This window comes from Elephantulus edwardii, unplaced genomic scaffold (assembly GCF_000299155.1).
Source record: "Elephantulus edwardii isolate Elephantulus edwardi_28Jun2011 unplaced genomic scaffold, EleEdw1.0 scaffold00011, whole genome shotgun sequence".
Taxonomy (NCBI): domain Eukaryota; kingdom Metazoa; phylum Chordata; class Mammalia; order Macroscelidea; family Macroscelididae; genus Elephantulus; species Elephantulus edwardii.
Window position 1 is genome coordinate 9,079,084 of NW_006399761.1, and position 22,298 is coordinate 9,101,381.

General features: G+C 39.0%; 1 protein-coding gene across 2 annotated transcripts in view; it reads right to left on the reverse strand.

Annotated features, from left to right (window-relative positions):
* The window catches only part of NRXN1 (neurexin 1), a 1,383,864-nt gene that overhangs the window by 1,247,934 nt on the left and 113,632 nt on the right, over positions 1-22,298 (reverse strand). For both annotated transcript variants that reach the window (XM_006880912.1, XM_006880911.1), the window contains exon 2: positions 2,558-2,575. In XM_006880912.1, the coding sequence (XP_006880974.1) occupies positions 2,558-2,575 (18 nt within the window). The remainder of the gene's footprint in view (positions 1-2,557; positions 2,576-22,298) is intronic.

Consider the following 22,298-nt stretch of genomic DNA (forward strand, 5'->3'; position numbering starts at 1 on the left):
ACATAAATTCTGCAAAGCTCTGTGTACCCGCAGAAGCAAACTGCCACATCTGCCTCTGGAAGAATGGTGGGCGTTTCTAATCACAGGCCTTTTGGTTCTAAGCACTTTGCCACCAGGACTTCTATTAATGAATATACAACCTAAAGCTCCACCTCCATTCAGTATGACATACAGTGACCCTCCATGGCAATTGGAAGTGGTAAGTCTGCACAGAAAGCCTGCTACCTATTTTTCTTTTTTTCCCTCCTATGGAGCATTTGGTGGATTTGAACTCTTGACTTTTTGGCTAGCAGAACAACACAATCTCCACTATGCCACAAGAGCTGCCTATGAATAAGGTTGCTAACTATATTGGAAAAATCACCCCAAAGCCAAAATAGTCACTACTATAGGGTCAGAAATGACTCCTAGCTGGCCCTCCAGTGGGTTTCCCAAGGCTGTGGATCACCTGGGCAGAATTCTCATCCTTCTTCTGTGCGGCCTCCTGTGAATATGAGCCACCAGAGAGGTATAACTTTGCTGTTCACAGCCTAGCTGCCTGTGGGTTATGTTACAAGAACTTCCAACTATTGATGAGGATGATGTTGTTGTTGTGATAGTTGCTGGGGAACTGAGTACAACTCACAGTGACCCAATGCACAACAGATATAAGCCCTGCCCTACCCTGTGCCATCCTCAACATCTCTGACATTTGTGAGCTCCTTGCTGCAGACTTTAATCCTGCTTCAGGAACTTCTGTAGGTGCTCCGAACCAAGCTATAAATATAAGAATGTTACACTGATGATGGAATCAACTTCATTACAACAGTTTTTGGGTCCTTCCTCGGAAAATCTGTCACACATTTGCATGGGATGAGTTTCTGAGAGAGCTGAAGGGAGAGGCATCCCTGCTTACTTAGGCTGATTTTAAAGTCCCTTGGTATGCAATTCTATTTAAATAGAAAAGAACAAAAAGACATGGAATCTTTTACACGGTGGTTAAGGAAACATAAAAGAAGCGGGGTTTCAATTTTTGGTCTCAAACAATCTGCACAGCACAGAAGAGACAGATTTTTGAAAAGCTATCAAATCTGTGGGCTCGTCTGTGTCAGCTTCATATCAAGTGTGAGTTGAAGTGTAATTACAATTAGGATAAAGAAAAACAGAGGCCCTATTTGGACTGACACCTGTAAAAAATGTCAGCTGTGACTTCTTTTGGAGTTGTCAAGAGTTGTACTTAAACAGTCCATCAGAAGCGTTCCACAGCTAAGCGATGTGATACTGCCTATGAATGATATCACACGCATGACATGGAACCAGAATGCTAAGTCCTATATTATCAGTTCTGTAAAGAAGTGTTCTTTATTGGGGAATATGAAATTGTAGCAAATGTAATTACTGCTTATCCTTACTTTTTGATGATGGTTTTGCTAAGAAATCTTTCATTCTGTTGAAATTGAATGTATTTCAAAATACTGTCACAAAATAGGTTAAATGACTCCCTTTGATATATAAAGATTGTGGTATTGATGGTGGTGGTCGTTGTTATGTGCCTCTAAGTCAAAACTGACTCATAGCTCCCCCTCCAGTGGGTTTTAAAAAGCAGTAAATCTCATGGGAGGAAACAGACCATCTTTCTCCCATGGAGCAGCTGGTGGATTTGAACTGTGTGCCTTTGGGCTGGCAGAGCAACTCCTTACCAATCAGCCCCCAGAGTTTCCTTACGTAAATATCATTAGAGTGTTCATGAAAAACTTGTAATGCTAGGACTGCACAGACTGATGGAAGACCACCTCCTCTTTCACAGGTATGTGTCACATCTTTCCTGTTGGCATTTTTATCTGGTTAGCCGCCCACTAACTAATGTATTTAGGTTTTTTAAATTTAAAACATTGACATATGGTTTTATGTGTTAGCTTCTAGAGCCAAGAATGCACGTGTGTCTCTGAATTCCTTGATACAGCTAATTTTTAGAAAAACTTGAATATTCTAGTTGTAGTATTTAACAGGACAGAGGATATTATAAAGCTACTTACCAGGCATCATGTTCAAGGCTTTCACTCCCAATGGCTTATTTGTTAATCTACATCTATTAACTTTTGCTTATAGTCAGTATTTAAACTTGTGTCATTTGAGTAAAACATATTGAAACTAAATCTTGAAATGACATGATGCTAACATTTCCAAATCAAAATATCAGGGCGGGGGGGGGGCGGAATGGAGAGACAATCATGCATTGTGTTCTGAAATGGTAAAGAAACACTGTCTCACTTGAAAGAAAAGAAAGAGCACTGTATTATCTTTTCATAGAGAACACTAGCCCAGGTATTCTAGGTGGCCTGCGGGATGCTGAAGCCTAGTGGTCTCAAGGTTGAAATTGCATTATCTGCCTGGAGCTGACAGGATCGGGAGGGTATGTGTTCTGTATGAAAAGTGATACACAGTTCCAGGAATCCACAAATGTTAAAAAGGAGTTCAACTTACCGTCATAATGGGGGCTGTACTCTATGAATACTACTAAGAAATAAAGGGGTAAATGAGATTTGGGGTGGGGGGAATAAAATAGAAAAGCACCCACCTTCCACATTGCTGTCTTCTGAAAGCACATGACAAGGAGGGAGAGAAAAGGAAAAAAAAGAAACAAAACATTCATTAAGCAGCATGCAGGCTGGACCTTGCCTTTGCATGTCTTCCTCATGCAAGGCATCAAACACATCATGCAAGTGCTTCACCGCTATCATACAGAGGGGAAACCCCAGGGAAAGGGTTCCCTCCCCTTAGCAGCATCTACAGGGAGGGAGGAAATTCCAGGTCAGGAACACTGACAAAATCCTGAGCAGAGATTTTCTTTTCAAGTTCTTTACACCTTAATGTAAAGCAAACATGATTCTTACATGCTGTGGGCCTGGTCTCTCTAGTAACTTATTTTTTTAAATGACTGTATTTATTTGATTGCCTTTTCTTTACAATCCCATAAGGTTTTAGTTCCCACTTGCAATTTGGACTTGGGACGTTAAAAAGAAAAAAAAGCTAAGTCCATTGAAAATATTGCCAATGCATTATCCACTTACCATTGTGGCCTTTTTTTAAAAAATTCTAATACCACAACTGCTTTTCTTAAGGTAGGAAAGCATAAATATAAGCTACTAAAAGCAATTCATCAACTATTTATAGGTTTTCAAATTTTCTTGAAATGATAGGTTACTGTAATTTGTCAAAATACTAACTTTTGAGATGGTGAGTAGAATAAGTCATTTTTCCACATAAATTCCCTTTGGGAAATGCTCATTAAGCACAGTTTATCAGGACTTAGACACTTTACACATTCGGTTAACAACTTACTACTCTACTTCAGTAAGACAATTTGAAGATTGATCAAATATTTCTTTATATCCCCATACCTTTAGAAAATATCTGATATGTTTAGGAATTTTAATATATATTTACTAAAAAACAAAAGGGTATTTTGTTGTGACCAAGTTAGCACTGGTCAGAACTGACTCTGCAGCAAGTTTCTGAGGCTGTGAATCACACGGGACCAGACTGCTCAGCTTTCTCATACGGAGGTGGACTTGAGCAGTCAGAGAGGAGAACCTGGGTTAGCAGGCTAATTCTCTACAGACCACACAGGGTGCAAGGGCTCCCTAGGTACATATCTATACCTGCGTATGTGTGTCTGTGTAAATGCACAGTATAAAGCCATTACAAACACATCGAGTCAATTACAATTTAGTGACCACGCAGAACAGAGATGAATTGCCCTATGGGGTTCTCAAGGCTTAAACTTCACAGCAGCAGACATTCAAATCTTTCTCCCACGGAGAGTTGGTGGATTCAAACTTCCAAAACTTTGCTTAACTGCTGAGCACTTAACCACCGCCTCGCCAAAGCTCCTTTCCTGATGACATTCGTTTTTGTTTAATAATGCAGAAGCTTTGGGGACCTCAGAAGATAGTCAGTTAAGAAATGGAAAGAGGCAAGGACAAGGTTCCATTGCTTTTTTCAAAATTCTTTACTAGTGAGCTGTGTCCACGCTGCCACTTCCGGTTCAAGTTTCCATGTTAATTACTGCATTTCTTAAAGTGGCCACTGAGTGCAGTTTATAAAAGAAGGTGAGGGGGGAGAACAGTAAAAGTTTAGAAACGTGAGAGCAAAAAGAACTATAAGCATTAACTACATCATTTTCTTAAAACATTTGTTGCCTCCGAGTTATAAACGACTCAAGCTGACCCTCAGGGGGGTTTTCAGAGGCTGAAAAATCACACAGGAGACCGTCCAGGTATGTCCTGTGGTGCCACAGGTGGATGTGAACCACCGAAGAGGTGACACCTTGGGGTTCATGGTGAAACTCTTTATTGAACAAGTATTTTATTTCCATAGAAAAAGTGCCATCAACTTTATTAAAATAAACTCACTGTAACATGCACAGACACATTTACTAATTTATTTTAATGTTGTTGTTGTTGCTGCTGTTAACTTATAGATGAGGTAATAATTTTTTTACATAATAGTTGGTTTGCCAGAGTTTATTTTAAAAGAAACAATCAACAAATGAAATATTTGGTATATGATTTTGCTTATGTTTGTGTTTATTTAAATGAACGAGACAGCATTTTTGCTTCCCCTTGGCTACTTTAGACCAACCTAAGTATAAATCTTAAAAGTGATGCTTTAAGGGAGCTCTGGTAGCATAGTGACAAGAAGCTGTGCTGCAATCGCAAAGGTACGTGGTTCAAATCCACCAGATGCTCCGCTGGAGAAGGAGGGGCAATCTCCTCCTGTGCTAGTTAGATCAAAAGTAATGCTTTACTGCTTTGTGCTAGAAATCATAAAGAAAAAAAAGAATGCTTAGTACATCTTGCTTTGATATTAACTGGGAGAGATATATACACATATGTGTGTGCATGTATATACATTATATACTCTTATATGTATGTATGACATTTACTTTTACTGATATTTGAAAACTGTACGCATATTAAACAATTTTATATATATGACATTTATTTTTACTGATATTTGAACACTGTGTATGTATATTTTAAAAAAATCCTCATTTTTACTAATATTTTTTAACATGTAGCCACCACACCAAATGTGTGTAGTATGTAAAGTAAAAAATATCAAGGAATTTAGAGGACAGTCAGTGGAGAGACAATGTGTCAATTACTACAGTATTAGGGAGCTCTGATGACCTCTGATGGTATACAGGGAGTTGTACTGCCAACCCAAAGGTAAGTGGTTCAAATCCACCAGCTGCTCCACATTATGATGGGCCAGCTCCTCCTGTGTTATTTACAGTCCCTGAAAAACTCCATGAAGGGTCAGATATATATGAGTAACTGAAAGGCAAAAAATGCAAGAGGGAGTGATGGTATTATTTAAGGAGGGCTAGTTACAAAGGCAAACTGGGTTAGGGAAGTCGGGTTTCCGTGGCCTCTCCAGAGTGCTAAGTGCAAAGACGTCAGTCTAGAGATTAAGGACCACCTGATTCAGGCCCTGGTCTTCAAAATTTCCTGCTGTGCATCAGAGAGCTTGACAATGAGTAAGGATGACAGAAGAATTGACGCCTTTGAGTCATGGTGCTGGAGAAGAGTACTAAACGTATCTATCATGGACTGCCAAGAGAATAAACAGGTCTGTTCTGAAGAGGGTGACACCAAGCTGCAAGCTGGAGACAAGGATTTTGAAAGTTCATCTTTTATACTTAGGACATGCTGCAAGGAGGGACCAGTCCTTGGAGAAGTACATCATGCTTGGTAGGGTGGAGGGACAACGGAAGTGAGGAAGACCCTTGATGAGATAGAGTGACTCAGTGATTGGGGTAATAGGGGTAGAGTGTCAGAGACAGTGAGACTGGCTCAGGATAGGAAACGGTTTAGAGCGACTGTGCATAGGGTCTCTACAAGTCCCAGGTGATTTGTGGCACACAACAGTCACAAAGCAAGTGCCATACTGAGCCAGTGGTTGCAAACCACCAGATACTCCTAGGACAAAAAGATAGACAGCTTCCTCCTCAACAATTCACACCCCTCAAAACCTGATGGAGGCCCACTGTAAGCTGCAGCCAACTTGGTGACAGAGGGTTTGGTTTTGTCTTGCCTTAAATATCAGCATTTCATATCTTTAATCTAAAGATGGGTAAATAAAGTTGTGAACAGCGGTTGCTGTGACAGCTCTTGGTAAAAGTGATGCCTAAAAGGTATAACAGAAATTAAAAAAAAAAAAAAAATCCCCCAAACAAGCCAACACATTAAACAGGTCCATGCTTGACCTGTTTTTAAAATGTGTCAAAGAGAATACCAGGAAAGAAAATGATGCTAATATGTTCAGTGTCATAGGCCCAAGCTTCCTAAAGGTGAGTCATCTTTATATTTTCACCTGGGCCCAGGACAACAGAGGTGCTGCTGACAGACCCACCATCAGACGTGTTTAGGGTCCTTGTCTCTAAGAGGAACTGCTTAACTAGTGGAATGTGGCGTAGGCAAAGCTGTCATTCCCAATGTGAAAGGGAATCTTGATTTTGGGGAATCAGTGGGCCTCGGAGGTCTGAACAGGAAAACAATAAGCAAACAAAACCAAGTACTATCATAAAAAAAAGGGTTATACATCAACTCCTATAAAAAATGCATACAATTTAAAAAAAAAAAAAAGAAAAAGAATACCAAACGGGAACAGAACCTCTTGTGCTTTGTATTTTCAGATTCAGCAGTCAAATTTGTGTCTTCTAGGCTGCAACACCCCCATGATACATCTTCAAGGATATGAACATGTACAGCCAAGCACAATCAATAAGAGTGCATCTAAATTCCAAAATCAATCTCCATAATAGTCTATGTGTTTCCTACTGCCAAAGGGGCCCTTTAGAGTAGTGAGAGAAGATCTTCACCCTGAAACCCACAGCGTCCCTTTTCAGCAGGAAGTAGCTAAGAGAATACGCCATCCCCTTTTCCTTATGACTCAGGGTGAAGTCTCTCTCAGGGAGGAGTGATAGGGAATGGCAAAGGACACACTGACAAAGAAGATTAATCAGAACTGGCTTTGACAAGCACTGTGGCATTTGGACAAGAACAAACTGGGAGGAGGGTAGAGAGAATAGTGCAACAATGAATGAGTGGAAGCCCAAAATCTCTGTAAATGTTTATGAAAATTAATAAAATATAATTATAGAAGAAAAAAAATGTTTCTCTTCATTCTGTCCATCTGCTATCCATTTGCTGTCTCTCAGATAATTAAAACTCATCAACCTACAGATGTTTATATCATGGCAGGCAGTAACTCTGACACCCATCTTTTTCCAGCCTCCCCCCCCCCTTTTCCCTTCCTATTTTGTTTATGGACCAAACGATAAGGTGAATTTAAGGAAATAAATTTAGTTTTCTCTTAACATTAACTTTTGCTTTTCTCTTTTTAGATTATGATTCAATCACACGTTGAGTTTGGGTTTGAGAAGCAGCAGAGAGAGGTGCTGAAATGTGGCATGCCTCGAAGGCAGGGTAATTAATGGAGGGAGAAGTCAGTGCTTTTAGACCTCACCTGAGCACACTGTCAGGTAATGCAGGGACCTCTGCTGGGTACATCCTGGCGGCTTAACTCTGCTGACCTTGTCCTTGCTTTTTCTGTGTATCAAGTGGACTTCTTAGAAATCAATCTTATTATGACAGCCATGGCATCTACACACCTCACAATTTTATTTCTTTTGATCATGACAAGGAATAAAAACCCCACCCTTTTTTTTTTATGGTGAGGAAAATTTATTACATTTAGAATTAGCCCGCTGGACTCAGTTTAGATGATCCCGATTTTGTTGGCAACATCCAAAGCATCATAATCAGGAGCAAGTTGAACATAGGCCTTCTTCTCTCCGTCAGGCCTAATCAAAGTGTTGACCTTGGCCACATCAATGTCATAGAGCTTCTTTACAGCTTGTTTAATTTGGTGCTTATTGGCCTTGACATCCACAATGAACACAAGTGTGTTGTTATCTTCTATCTTCTTCATGGCTGACTCAGTGGTCAGGGGAAATTTGATGATGGCATGGTGGTCAAGCTTGTTTCTCCTGGGAGCGCTCTCCCGGGGGTATTTGGGCTGCCGTCGGAGTCTCAGCGTCTTTGGCCGCCGGAACGTGGGTGACGTGCAGATCTTCTCTTTTTTTTTGGCTGTGGACGCCCTTCAGGACGCCTTCTTGGCCTTCAATGCCTTTGCTTTGGCTTCAGTTTTGGGAGGGGCAGGGGCTTCCTTCTTCGCTTTCGGCGCCCTCTTCGTAGAAAGAAACCCCACCCTTTTAAACGTTCAGTTTATTTCAAATAAGATGTGCTCCCTCCACAGAGGTGGGAATTGGCACCAACGTGTCAGTCACACCAGGAATGAAGATCGCCATGTGGATGTAAAAGGAAGCCACAGCCCATTCAAGTGTATTTTTTTAAATTACTGGACAATAGCACGTGCTTAATCTCCCCTCCTGCTTTGGGCCTCAGTTTATAAGAACACAAAGACAAAAACGTTCGGTTATCATGGCAGTGTTCTTGGCACATAATCTTAATTATATGCTGCAAGGAAAAAAAAATGCATTGAGAAAACAAGTACGTGTGTTTCCAAAGAACAGCAGCAATGTAATCATGACCAGTGAACAAGTAAAAATTGGGAATAAATTGTCACTGTCGGTAATATGTATGCAACACTTCAGAGTAATATAACGGAAGGTGTTGTACAAACATGGCCATTAGAAACTTTCACCCACCACCTGAATTCCTTCTCTTGCTGGGTTTAGTTCTTCCTCTGCCGCCTGCCTGGGACTGATTCCCTTTATAATCTGTCCCATCCTTTTCTCTTCTACCCTCTCCTTCTTTCACTATCGCCCCAGGGGCTACTTAATAGTTTTCAAGGGAGTCAAGGTGGAGTTTAGAGCCAGAAAAATGGTGTTGGCCAGAAGGAAGGAAGAGGGCTCAGTTATGGTATCCTTATTGGACTTGTCAGATTTGATCCTAACTCTTCCAGTGACTTGCATGGCTTCTCAAGAGTCTATGTTTAAGCCTCACTTTGGGGTTGTTGTTGTTATGTGCCAATGAGTTGCTCGTGACTCACAGCGACCCTATGTACAACAGCCCTAAACCCTGCTCTATCCTGCGCCAATCGCACTGCCTGTGACACACCCATCCCGATTACCCCAGTCACTGAATCAATCCACCTCACAGACTATGATTATATGGCAACAGAACAGTTTATGGCTTCCCTGATGGGGCAGCACAGAGAGCTGGTTTGTTTTTATTGTCATTTGGTTTCTGGGTTTTGTCTGGGGGGGGGAGGTTGTATGTGTTAGTGTGTGTTAATTTTAAAACCCTAGAAAATGCCAAAACTGTTAAAAATTTCAAGGACTGGGAAATGGACGACAGTAAGTGATAGTGTGGATTCACACAACAGTCAGCCAGGGGAGAACAATGCTGGCTAGAATCACAAGATGTAGCCAAAAATGAAATCGAAAAGCCCACGGTGGAGACTTAGGGAGGAAAAGGAACAGATTTGGGCAGGAATCTGCTATTTTCAAAAAGTTCTTTGGAACAGATAGCTTCATTTCTGTCTCTATCTCCTCTACAAGGTAGTCTAAAACACTTCCTGAATCCTTTCTAGTGCTTGGGGGAGCCAACTAGAACAGTTTCATTTTTCCCCTCCCTCCATAGGAAATTGTGCTTCTAATCCAAACACTCAACTTCTCGGCAGGTTCAAATCCATCAGGGGATCCTGGGACAACAATGTGTTCTCTGCTCTGCGATTTACAGCCTCTGAAATCCAATGGAGAGTCAGCTATGCAAACAAAATTTAATGTTTATATAAGTGGATATATTTGTGAGTATGTGTTTGTGTCATTGATTGTGTATTGTTAGATGGCATCTAACAATAATAACATAAATAATAGTTTATACTGTAAAGAACTATAAACTTTTAAATTATGAGAGACTGTTATACGGATTTTGCTTTGTTTTTCTCAGAGCACTAATTATTACCCACATCCAAACTCTGAAAGTCAAACACTTCCACATCCATTTTAATAACCTGGCTTTACAGAATTAATATCACACTTGACAATAAGCTTAAAACTCGCGGCAAGCACAGCCTGACCTCTATGTCCTCATGTCACTTATTCTTATTGTCTTACTGCTTCCTGAGAAATGAAGGCTTCCTGCTAATTAGCAGATGACACTGAACAGGCTGCTTATTATGTGTTCTCTTACACACATTTAATTAGTGCTACACAACTTTCCAAAGAAAGCAGGGTGAGATGCGTGGCACTGTCCTCGGTAAGACACTGAAGCCATGATATTTTAGAAGTACTGCAATAAAACTCCTGCAGTAGAGATGAAAATAAATTGGCCCCTACCTACCCATAAGTCAAAAATCGCCTGATAATGATCGGTTGGGCTGGACTGAGTTTGGTCAACTCTTTGTCTTATGGTTATGTGTGAATGTCAATACTGAGATGTGACTTCCCTTACAAATGAACGAGCTACAGAAACCTCTAGATCCATATGAAATCAGAAGAGAATACTGCACAATGTATCAGCCTTTGATTCCCTAAATTTACAATGGAGAACAAGCAAATCCCGGACAAAGAATCCAAAGGGGTGTCAGACATCATCCAAGGGAACTGTTAACCATCTGATAGATATTTAAACATTTTCTCTCAAATAATTAAAATATGAAGCTTTTACAAGTAAACTTTTGAGTATACTTGTTCTCTTCACCTATATTTAGATTCTAAGGTCAGACCCAAACAAATAGTTTTCATTTCTCTAAGACGAAATAGCTTACCTCTTGAAACTCTATAAACTTAAAGAAATGATGAAAGTACTACAACTGTTCAGGTCTTTTGTTCATAGGGTCATTATGAGTCATCTACAATGCAATGGCACTTAGCAACAACAGGGAGAGAGCTCTGTTGGTCTAGTGGACAGAAAGTGGTGCTACCAAGCCAAAGGGGGATGATTTTAATCAGTGTCCCTCAGGCCTGGTTTAAATTGTTTCTGGTCAAACATTCTTCTAAATGGTATAGCACTGGTCTGTCCATTTGCTGTACAGAGGTAACTTGGGATTGCTGTGATGCTGAACACTGTGACACTGATGTGACTGATGCTGAACACTGTGACACTGATGTGACAAACGCGATAATGGTTACCCATGGTGGACGGTGTTTGGTGGAGCTTCCCGATTAAAACAAGCCTGGAAGCAGGAGTGGCATCCACTTCTGAAACAGCTTGCCTCTGGAAACTCTCTGAACGTGGAGAAATTATCAAAGTTATACAAGTGCTCAGGTCTTTCATTGATAGGGGTCACTATGAGTCGTCTACAACTCGACAGCACTTAACAACAACCTAACAAAAAGACCAAAAAAAATCACTAACTGTTTTGTTAGAAAATTGGGATGATTCTGTACAAAAATGTGACTACAAACTCTCTTATAAATGTACAGAAAAGATGTTAATCATAAAAAAATTGTTGTTGTTGTTGTTGTTGCTGCTATGTGCCGTTGAGACGCTTGCGACTCATAGCGACCCTATGTACAACAGCCCTAAACCCTGCTCTATTCTGTACCAATCGCACTGACTCTGACACACCCATCCTGATTACCCCTGCCACTGAATCAATCCACCTCATAGAGGGTCTTCCCCTCCTACACCATCCCTCCACCCTCCTAAGCATGATGTCCCTCTCCAAGGACCCCTCCCTCCTTACAACATGTCCAAAGTATGTCAGACGAAGCCCCAGAATTCTTGCCTCCAAGGAGCCGCCCCATTTAACCCTCTCCAGGATGAATCTCTTTGTTTTCTTAACAGTCCCTGGTACCCTCAATATTCTTCTCCAGCACCACAGCTCAAAGGCATAAATTCTCCTGCTATCCTCCCTAGTCATTGTCCAACGCTCCGATGCATAACAAGTGATTGCAAAGACCATAGCCTGTACAGATGCACCTTAGTCTCCAGAGTGACACCACTGCTCTTCAGTACCCTGGAGAGGTCCCTAACAGCAGACTTTCCCATTGCATACGTCTTTTAATTTCCTGGCTGCTGGTGCAATAATATCAGCTGCAATATTTAAAAAAAAAATAAGTTCCGTTTTTTTTGTGCAAAGCTTACTCTGTCTGGGTCATATTCAACTCAACATCACTTAACCAGTGCTCGATGAGACTAGTTACTTCTCAGTGATGGTTTCATCTATCAACATAACTAGTTATATTGTATCTTAGAGGAACATTCCTCCACTTTGCACATCACTCTTTGTCAATGTGCTATATGACGTGACCTGGGTTTGCTGTGATGCTGAACCTTGTGCCATGGGGATATCAAACACCAGAATGGTTTCCCAATGTGGACAGTGTTTGGTGGAGCTCCCAGTTGTAAAACAGGTTGGGAAGCAGGAGTGGCATCCACTTCCTAAACCACTTGCCTCTGGAACCTCTATGAACTTGGAAAAACAAAGATAACTGTGGAAAGGCATTAGGTCTTTTGTTCATAGAGTCGTTATGGGTCAATCTCCACTTGATGGCAATCAACAACAACAACAACATCACTGAGTGGAATTCAACTCCTACCTTTCCCTCTAGGGATTTTATTTTTAGAGGCTATAAATCAACTGAAGGAGACGTTCCACCTTATTACTAGGGAGAAGCTGGTGGATTCAATCAGTTTATCTTTGGGTTCGCAGCAGACTCCTTACTACTAAACCACAGGAGTTTCCTAAACTGTGAAAGGACATACTAACTCTAGTACTTAACAAAGTAAATAATATATAAAACACAGAAACAAAATTGACTATAGGTTATACAAATGATTTGTCATTTACATATATTTTTTCTTGTATTTATGGAAAAATAAAATTTTATGTCTCAATAAAATCCTTCACAGTGCTGCTGTTAACTGACCCACAGCTGACGCTTCAGCAGGTTTTCAGAGGCAGTAAATGCCCATTCTTGTCCTGTGGAGCAGCTGGTGGATTCGAACCATATACCTTTGGGTTGGCAGCACAGCTCCTTAGTACTACATGACCAGAGCAGCCTTCCTCACATTACTGTCTTTAATTCTGTGTTACTTGTGCATAACTAACAGTCTGGAACCAAAATATCATTTGATACTAAAGAGATATTTTAATTGTCCATGGCTTTTATTTTTTGCTTTTGTTTAGTCTTTGAAACTTAAGATAGTTGAATATTTTACAATTTATGGAAAATTTAATTTTAAAGATTTGTAGAAGCCAAAAACATTATAAAGAAAATATTTTTCCTATGAGAGTTATATATTAACATTTTACAAGGCACACAGTTGATTAAAATATTACTTATAATTGTACACAGGTTTGGTAATTAATGATGGTAGGACATTTTATATAAGCTTCACAGACTAATGTGAAGAGTTCTAATTCTCAGAAGTATTTAAATTTGGCTTAATTCCATTTACCTGAAGTATGTAATATGTAAGTATTACTATCTTCACATAAAAGGTATTGCAATATCAAATATTCCATATGCTTAATTAACATTTACCATTTGATTATTTTCTCAAACTGTGAAATTTTCCTACTTATTAAAACAATGTAATTCTAACATCAATTAAACTATTATATTCTTTAAAATCAGTGATCAGAAAGCTAAAAATAACCACAATATAGTTAATCTTTTATAAAATGTACGTAAGTATTGTGAAATAATCGAGCAACTGGTTCCAAACACTCAGGAAAAGGAAGAAATGTGCTCTCATTAACAATTTTATTTCATCTTTACACTATCTTGGCAGTTAAGTTTTTACGTCTGAGTCACTTGCCGAAGACAGGAGATGGAAAGTCAGGTGTACTGTTGTTAATGATTATTGACGAGTCTGAATCTACTCCTAAAGTACCTTCCAGCAAGGTGTCAGAGTCTGGAAATCACACGGGAAGAGAATGACCATTTTTTGTCCAAGGAGCAGCTGGTCAAATCAAACTGTGTACCTTTGTGTTGTCTGTATAATTCCTTCCCACTAAATCTCCAGGGCTTACTGGTTTGTACACAATACTAGAATGCCAGTATTCCTACTCAAATCCATCTATGGAAAGCACAGTTTTTAAAAAGGCATAGTAAGGGAGCTCTGGTGGCCTAGTGGCAGGAAGCTGCACTGCAACCCCAGAGGTGTGCGGTTCAAATCCACCAGAGGCTCTGCTGGAGAAGGAGGGACAATCTCCTCCTGTACCAGTCAGGTCTGATTTGACAGTACACAAAAATAATAGAATTTTTAAAAAATAATTAAAAAGGCATAGTAGAATTAAACGGTATAAAGACTGTCTCTAAGATGAAGAAGATAGAAATGTTACAGGAAATAATAATTTTTTCTTAATTATACTTATTGCTTGGTTCTATAAAAGAAAGTAAAAAAAAAAAAAAACAAACAAAAACCAACAAACTACTGCTTTGTTGCCTCTATTGGGGAAAAAGATTCCCAACTCTCTTTTTGTCATGCCATCGCAGTGAATGATTTCTCAAGAAAAACCCCCACATGTATAAAATCTTTGTCCTACTTTACTATCAAAAAAACAGGCCCAGGTTTGTAAACGTGTTTTACCCAGGGGCCTTCTAACCTCAAGAAATAAAAGGGAGATATTACATAAATTTCCTGCTGTCTTTAAAATTTAAAGAAAAGTATTCATTTCATTCATGGCACATAAAATTTTGGCTTTCTTTTTAAAAATAAAAAGGCACTTTCACTCAAAACCAAGTACTGTGCTCGGTGAGAGAGTTCAAAATGAATTTTCCACATAAAATATATCACTTTTTTCATTTCTGTTATAAACTGCAAATGTGATCAAACACTATTTTGCTTTCCCTTGCATACATACTGGACAGGACTTGGCAACCGAGGTGTAAATTCTGATCTTTTAAAATCTGATTCAATAGATTGTAAAGAATTAGTAAATATACATTGTCCAAATAACTTACTGATAAATTGCTTTATGTTTCAAATGAAGAGAATTTTTTTCACAGACATAACCACTTCTGTATCACTGAAGATCACGCATGTTATTTATGCTAATGTTCAGTACTTGCTTGGTGCCATAGGGGACCTAGTGGCCATGAGGTTGAATTATTCATCTTCTACCTAAGTTGATTCATGGCTGCTTAAAATTGGAATTGTTATGAATGCAATGTTTTATGAAGGCATAACAGTTGCCATTCTTCTGTTGCATTTACTGCTGCTTAAGATAAAAACATAATTTCAAGATCTCTTTTTAAGGATCCTGATATATTCACCCCATTATTCAAGAGTTTCTTTTTCTCCTTTAAAATAGATTAACAGGAAGATGATAAAGCAAATTAGTTGTTAATTGACATATGTGAAAATTACTATCTGGCTGCTGGAAAGTCTTACATTCTTTTGATGTAACTTTCAGGTTCAAGATTTTTCACAACAATCTCATCAAGCTGTAATTAGTTTTTATGTTGCCTTAAATTAAATGCAAAACATCAATAGCTTAACTTTTTCATAACCTCTTTCCAGGACATCATTTAAACAGACCTGCCATCTCCCTGACACACACATTCATGAATACATGCACCCTGTTTATTTTCTTTCTTGCCCGGGTTAAAACTTATTTGATCTTTTTCTCTAGAGATCTCCTTTTCTCAGAGAGTTGTTAACATAGGTAAAATAATGACACCATCATCATTGTTATTTTACCTCCCTGGGAATGTGTCAATCTTCTGACATGTGAATATTAGATCCTAAACTTCTCTCTCTCAATCACTTACTCATTTCTATTAAAAGATAAGTATGCTCTGTCTGTATGCCCAATATGGTAGCCACAAGAAGCGAATTATATTTTAATATGCCAATTAAAATTAAACAAAATTTATAAAAAATGAATTTTTGGTGTTACACTATCCACACTGCAAGTGCTCATGAGTCACAAATGGCATCAGTCACAAGAAGTGACAGTCAAGATTCTGACTACTTCCATTATCAGAGAGGGTTCACTCGAGCAGCAAGTACAATGAAAGGGCTTTAAACAAGCTACCACTTCCCGCATGTATCTTTAGACACCAATCTGTCAGGGAATGAGTGTTCGCTGTTATTTTTTTGTTTTTAAAAGAAAATAATAAAAGTTCATCGTGATCAATAGAAAAATTAGATTTGATGTGTATCTTGAATTTATAAAATATGAAAAACTGTAAAATTTTCACTTTACCTTCAGAATAATGACATTTGGAAACTAGCTGAAGGTAAAACACTTCCTCTGTTTCCTCATTTTAAAATAACTTTAATTCAAAATATAGGCAATCATAGACTTTGCTTTTTGTTTTAGAAATTTTCTTCAAGGACATAATCCAAACAGGCAGTAAGAGAATCCACATTTCTATAACAATACTTGTTTGTTTTAGGAGCCATAGAGTCAACTACAACTCATAGACCCCCTATGAACGATAGATTTGAACCATGGCCCATTCTGCATAACCTACAGGTAACATTCAATCTAGATGACCCTCGTGTATGTTCTGTTGCTTGATAAATATAGTAGGTATTGATTCAGTGACTGGGATAACCGGGATGGGAGTGTCAGAGACAGTGCGATTGGCGCAGGACAGAGCAGAGTTTAGGGCTGTTGTACCTAGGGTCGCTATGAGTCGCAGGCGACTCGACAGCACATAACAACAACAACAACATTGTTATTATGTACTTTCAAGTTGGAGCCAACTCTTACTGACCCTCCAGCAGGTTTTCTGAGACAGTTTAATCCTACACTAGGAGATTACTCATATTTCTCCCATGGCCCCATACCAAGTGCCTTTGGGATTACAGAGTGGCTCGTTACCACTAGGACACAAAAGCTCCCCACAGGAATTGAAACAGACAAATAATAAGCAAAGGAGTCTAAGGCCTTCAAGAACCCTATGAGCAACAGGAATGTTTTTCTTTTTCTGTTATGTACCATCGAAACAGATCCAACTGGCACAGGAGGAGATTGCTGCTCCTTCTCCAGCAGAGCACCTGGTGGATTTGAACTGTGCACTTTCGGGATTACAGCGCAGCTTACTGTCACTACCACCAGAGCTCCTTAAAAGGAGTGCTTGTATTATGTCTGTCAGCTGGCTACACAGCAGTGATGTGCAGATTGCTGTGATACCGGAAGTCATGGATTGACATTGCAAATGCCAGCAAGGTGACACACCATGGTTTGCTTTCAGTGGAGTTTCTAGACTTAAACACAAAATTAGCTATACACTTCTGAAAAACCAGGGCTTCAAAACCCTATTAATAACCCAAGAATATGAATAATAAGACATGTTGCTGCTAGGTGCTATCAAGTCACTCACGACTCCTAGTGACCCCATGTACAAAAGCTCTGAATCCTGCCCTATCTTGAGCCAGTCTCACTAACTTTGACACATCTAATCTCATTGCCTCAGTTGGCTATGTCAATAAAAACCAAAAGATCTAGCGAATCTTAGAAAATATTCAGTTAGGGAGTTACTACACTCCGCCATAGCTCCCTTAACATAAAGGAGATAAAGAAAAGCTATGAGTAGCAATAATAATAAAGCCAAACCGATTAAAAATTAAAATAATAATTGTGAAAGTAGAAAAAAGAATAGCAAACACACTTGAGGGGATTAATAAATTTCACATCAAGAAAAGCTAAGATAAGCAGTAAAAATTTAGACAACCATCGCTCTTTTCGGAATTGAAAGAATGTAGTCTCTCCCAAGACTGAACACTGTCCACTAGTTTAAGAAGGGAAAGGAACAGATAGTAGGGCCTCAATACACTTAGAGGGAACATACAATCCAGATGTCCCAGCATAAGAGCTATGGTCTCATAAATACAGGAGGTACAGAGAAGAACAAATGGTATCCAAAATGCCCCAAAGTCATTTGCTTTCTTCATCCAGGACACTGAATGACAATGAAAGAGATTTCTTTTATAAGGAATCCCAAGTAAGCATCTTTGTGTGTGTGTGTGTGTGTGTGTGTGTGTGTACCGTCAAATCAGATCTGACTGGTACAGGAGGAGATTGTCCCTCCTTCCCCGGCAGAGCATCTGGTGGATTCGAACCGTGCGCCTCTGGGATTGTAGTTGCAGTTCCTTGCCACTAGGCCACCAGAGCTCCCCTCCAAGTAAGCATCTTGATTGGGTATGGTTTTAGACATTAGACTACCACTGAGCTCTGGTAGCATCTGTAGATAGCTGCTCAGCTAATAATAATTAAAAACAAAAACAAAAAAAAAAACCCAAACTACCATGCATCTACACAAGTTAAAATCCACCAGCAGTCCCGCCAGAGAAAAACCACCACACTCTTTCTGGGCAATTTACAGACCCAGAAATCTGCTAGAGCGTCAGCTGCAGGTACTCTGACTCAGCAGCCATGAGAAAGAAAGGGAAGGGGAAATTAGCTACGTAAATGGAAAAGCCACGCCTATACATAAGATAAGACCATCAGATGGTCTTATCTCATAATGACTCCACAGGACAGAGTGGACTGCCCCCTTGGCTTCCATGGCTGTAAACCTTCATGGGAACAGCCTCATCCTTCCTCTCTAGATGGTATGATTCCAATGTGTTGATATTTTTGTTAGCCACCTAGCACTTTAACCACTGTGCCACGTGGTCTTCTCCCTATCTTCATGCTTCATTTAGTAAGATGATTGTTGTTGACTGCTGTCGAACTGAGGCTGACTCATAGCGACTCTATGAACAAAAGACCTAATGCCTTTCCGTAACTACTGTCATTTCTCCAAGTTCATAGAGTTTCCAGAGGCATGTGGTTTAGGCAGTGGATGTCACTCCGGCTCCCCAACCTGTTTTACAACTAGGAGCGCCACCAGACACTGTCCAGATTGGGAGACCATTCTGGTATTTGATATCCCCATGGCATAAGGTTTAGCATCATAGTAAACCCAGGTTACTTCATACAGCACTATGGGTCAGTTTCGAATCAATGGTATACAACAACAACGTTTTCTCTGAGTGACATTTTCTTTTTCCTCTGAATGGTCTGAACATTTAAGTTGTAAAAGAGCAATTGGGCACTTAAGGACTACACTACTGGCATTTCTTAAATGTGCTTAAAAGGCTAACTTCAAATATTACACTAGAATACAGTTACTCCTTAATCTGATGGTACACAGGCTAACTTCAAATATTACACTAGAATAAAGTTATTCCTTAATCTGATGGTACACATCTAAACTTGTATAGAGTATCTTCTGAAGTTCAAAAAAAGAAACGGATTTTTAATTTTCTTACCACCAGATTAATCTTGAAAAGATAGAAAAACAATCAAAAACTGTCAACCATCAGTCTAAAACTCTCCGTAAGAGTTTCTGAAATCTTATCTCACAATTTGCCAATAAAAAGAACATGTTAAAATTTTGTCTTCAGCAAATGCTTGATATGTTTCCATATACCATAATTTTATTTTCCAGTTTTAAAAAAGAAAAAAAACAACAACACACAAAACACCAAAATCTGAGGACTAGAGTGGTTAGGCATCTAATAAGCACCATTAGCAACCAGAAGTTATTGGTTTTGTTTTTTGGTTTTTTGGTGGGTTGGTTGGGTTTTTTTTTTTTCAGTTTTATACTGGTTTTCTTACAAAGTTTGTATACTCTATGTTTCACACTATCCTTCATTCACATTGTGTTTCATACAATCCTTCCCATTATGTTTTATAAAATTAATCATAATTCAACTATTCCTACCATTACCCTGTCCTTCCAGATCCCCATCAGATCTTTCCCATTTCCTCTACCCAACCACCGAACTGTGTGATCCTATGATCTCCCTAACGCCAATCCTCACACCTCTGCTCCCACCCTTTTCATCTCTTATTGCTAGTGATTTTTAACATTTCTTCATGTGTCTGCTGCCCGTCCGGATGTCTTCCGGTGTGAAAAAAGTCTTCCTATGTCTTCTGTTCATTTTGTAATTGGGTTATCAGTCTTTTTCTGATGGAGGCCCTGTAGTATTCTATAAATTTTTGCTAGGAGATCCTTGTCTGAGATCGTATGGCCAAATATTTTTTCCCCAGGTTTCTTTTCAGCATGTTGGGAAAGGGTTTTGATGCACACAGGGATTTACTCTCTAAAAGGTCCCATTCATCAACGTTATCCTTCCCTGACTATGTATCTCTGCTGTAGTTGTCAGCCTTTTTATATCATTGCCGAGGCCTTCTAGGCTTGGTCTCATTTTGTCTATTATGATCTTTACGGGTTTGGGCTTTATCCCAACTCTCTGATCCATCTCGAGTTGATTTTTGTGTATGGTGAGAGGGAGGGATCCTGCTTCAGCTGTCTTTCCACAGGCAGCAGTCCAGTTTTGGTTGCTATTTTTTCCGTTTTATATTCTTTACTAATATTTATTTATAAAGACTCAATTTTCTACTTCTAGACGCAGAGAAAAGGTATAGCTTCATTTGCTGAAGAGGTTGTCATAATTTTCCATTTGACAGGTTTTGTTTCCCGGCTGAATATCAGTTGACCATATATAAGTAGGTGAATTTCTAGGTTCAATTCTTTTCCATTGGTCTGTCTATGTGTCTGTCATTGTACAAGTATCATGCTGTTTTGGTTATCATTGTTGTTTATCTTTTGGCTAGGAAATACAATTCTGACTGCTAAATCTTAGACATCAAGACTCAGAAAACATTTTTAGGGTCAACTATGGACCAACTGGAAGCAGGAGTAGCATCCACTTCCCAAACAGCATGTCTCTGGAAACTCGATGAACTTTGATAAAAGACAATAGATACAGAAAGGCTTCAGGCTTTTTGTTTATAGGGTCTCTATGAGTCTTGCTCAACTTGATGGCTATTAACAACAACCACAACAGGAGGTTTTGAGATCAGGGAGTCCTATGCCTCCCACTTTTAGAAGTGCTTTGCTTATTCCAGGTCTCTTTCTTCTCCAAATAAACTTGTCAATAACCTTTTCTATCTTTTTGAAAAAAACTACTTTGGTACTTGTATTGGGATTGCATTATACATGTAGTGCTTTTGGGAGGACTGTCATTTTCACTATATTGAGTCTTCCGATCCATGAACAGAGAACATTTTTCTCCATTTATTTCTTGGTTTTTTACTGTTTCTCAAAGAACTGTTCTGTTTGTGTTTTTTGTTGTTTTGTTTTTTGTTTTTCTTTTACAGGTCTACTGTGTCTCTAGTTAGGTTTATTTCTAAGTGTTTCAATTTGTGGTTGACTATCATAAATAGAATTGCTTTTTTATTTTCCTCCTCTGTGTTTTCTTTGTTACTGTAAAGGAATCCCACTGACTTTTGTATATAGATCTTGTATCCTGCCACTCTACTCAACTATTTTATTAGCTTAAGCAATTTTGTTTGGGGTTTTTTTTTCTCTTTTTCTGTTGTGTCCTTGAGTTTTTCTGTGTACACTCTCATGTCATCTTCATATAACAACAGTTTCACCACCTCTTCACTCATCCGATGCCTCTTATTTCTTTCTCCTGCTGCAGAAGTATCTGTTAAGCATTTTTATTTACTTCTTTTCTAGAGCAGTGCTGGCTAATGAAACTTTTGCAACAATGGCCACATTTTGTAAAGCCAAGAACAGAATTATGACCCTAAGCAAGGCCCATGCTCTCTGAGTGACATTTGCCATCTAAGAACTAAAGCCTAAGAAATACTCTGTAGGATGCTATGAAATGTGGGTGAAAAGCAATCAGTCCAGTAATGATTCTTCTTCTGATGGCTTCTAGGAAACTTTTCAAGGAGAAAAAAAAAATTTAAAATGCTCACAAGGAAGCTCAGACCACTCTTCAAAACAAAGGTTATGATAAAAATAATTGGGGAGAAACTCTCAGAAAAAAAATATATATAGGGCAAATCTACAACATTTTAGAAAATAATAAAGCCAAGGGAAGAATTTCCTATTTGAACACTTTTTAAACCCTCCAAGGTACACTTAGCCCTCCAAACTACCTATGTGAATCACTTGCACAGTTTATCAATGGGAGACCATAGCATTTGATTTTTTTTTTTTTACAAGGATGGACAGGCTGGAGAAAAGAAGTACTTTACACATCTGATAAAAATCAATATTGGTCTCAAAATTGGCAATAACCGATTATTTTCTTTTAGACAATATTAAAAAGAAGTGTGGATTTTCTTTTAGAGTTGGTTTTTAAATTAGATAAACTGGTAGGCAGGATGATCTGGTGCTCAAAAACTGGGACTGTGCATTCTATTTATCAACTAAACTGTACTCTGTGTGTGTGTGTGTGCACACGCATGTGCAACTGAAAGCTTATCTTGGAAAAATAAAATAGAAGCACTGGTCCACTTCAGGC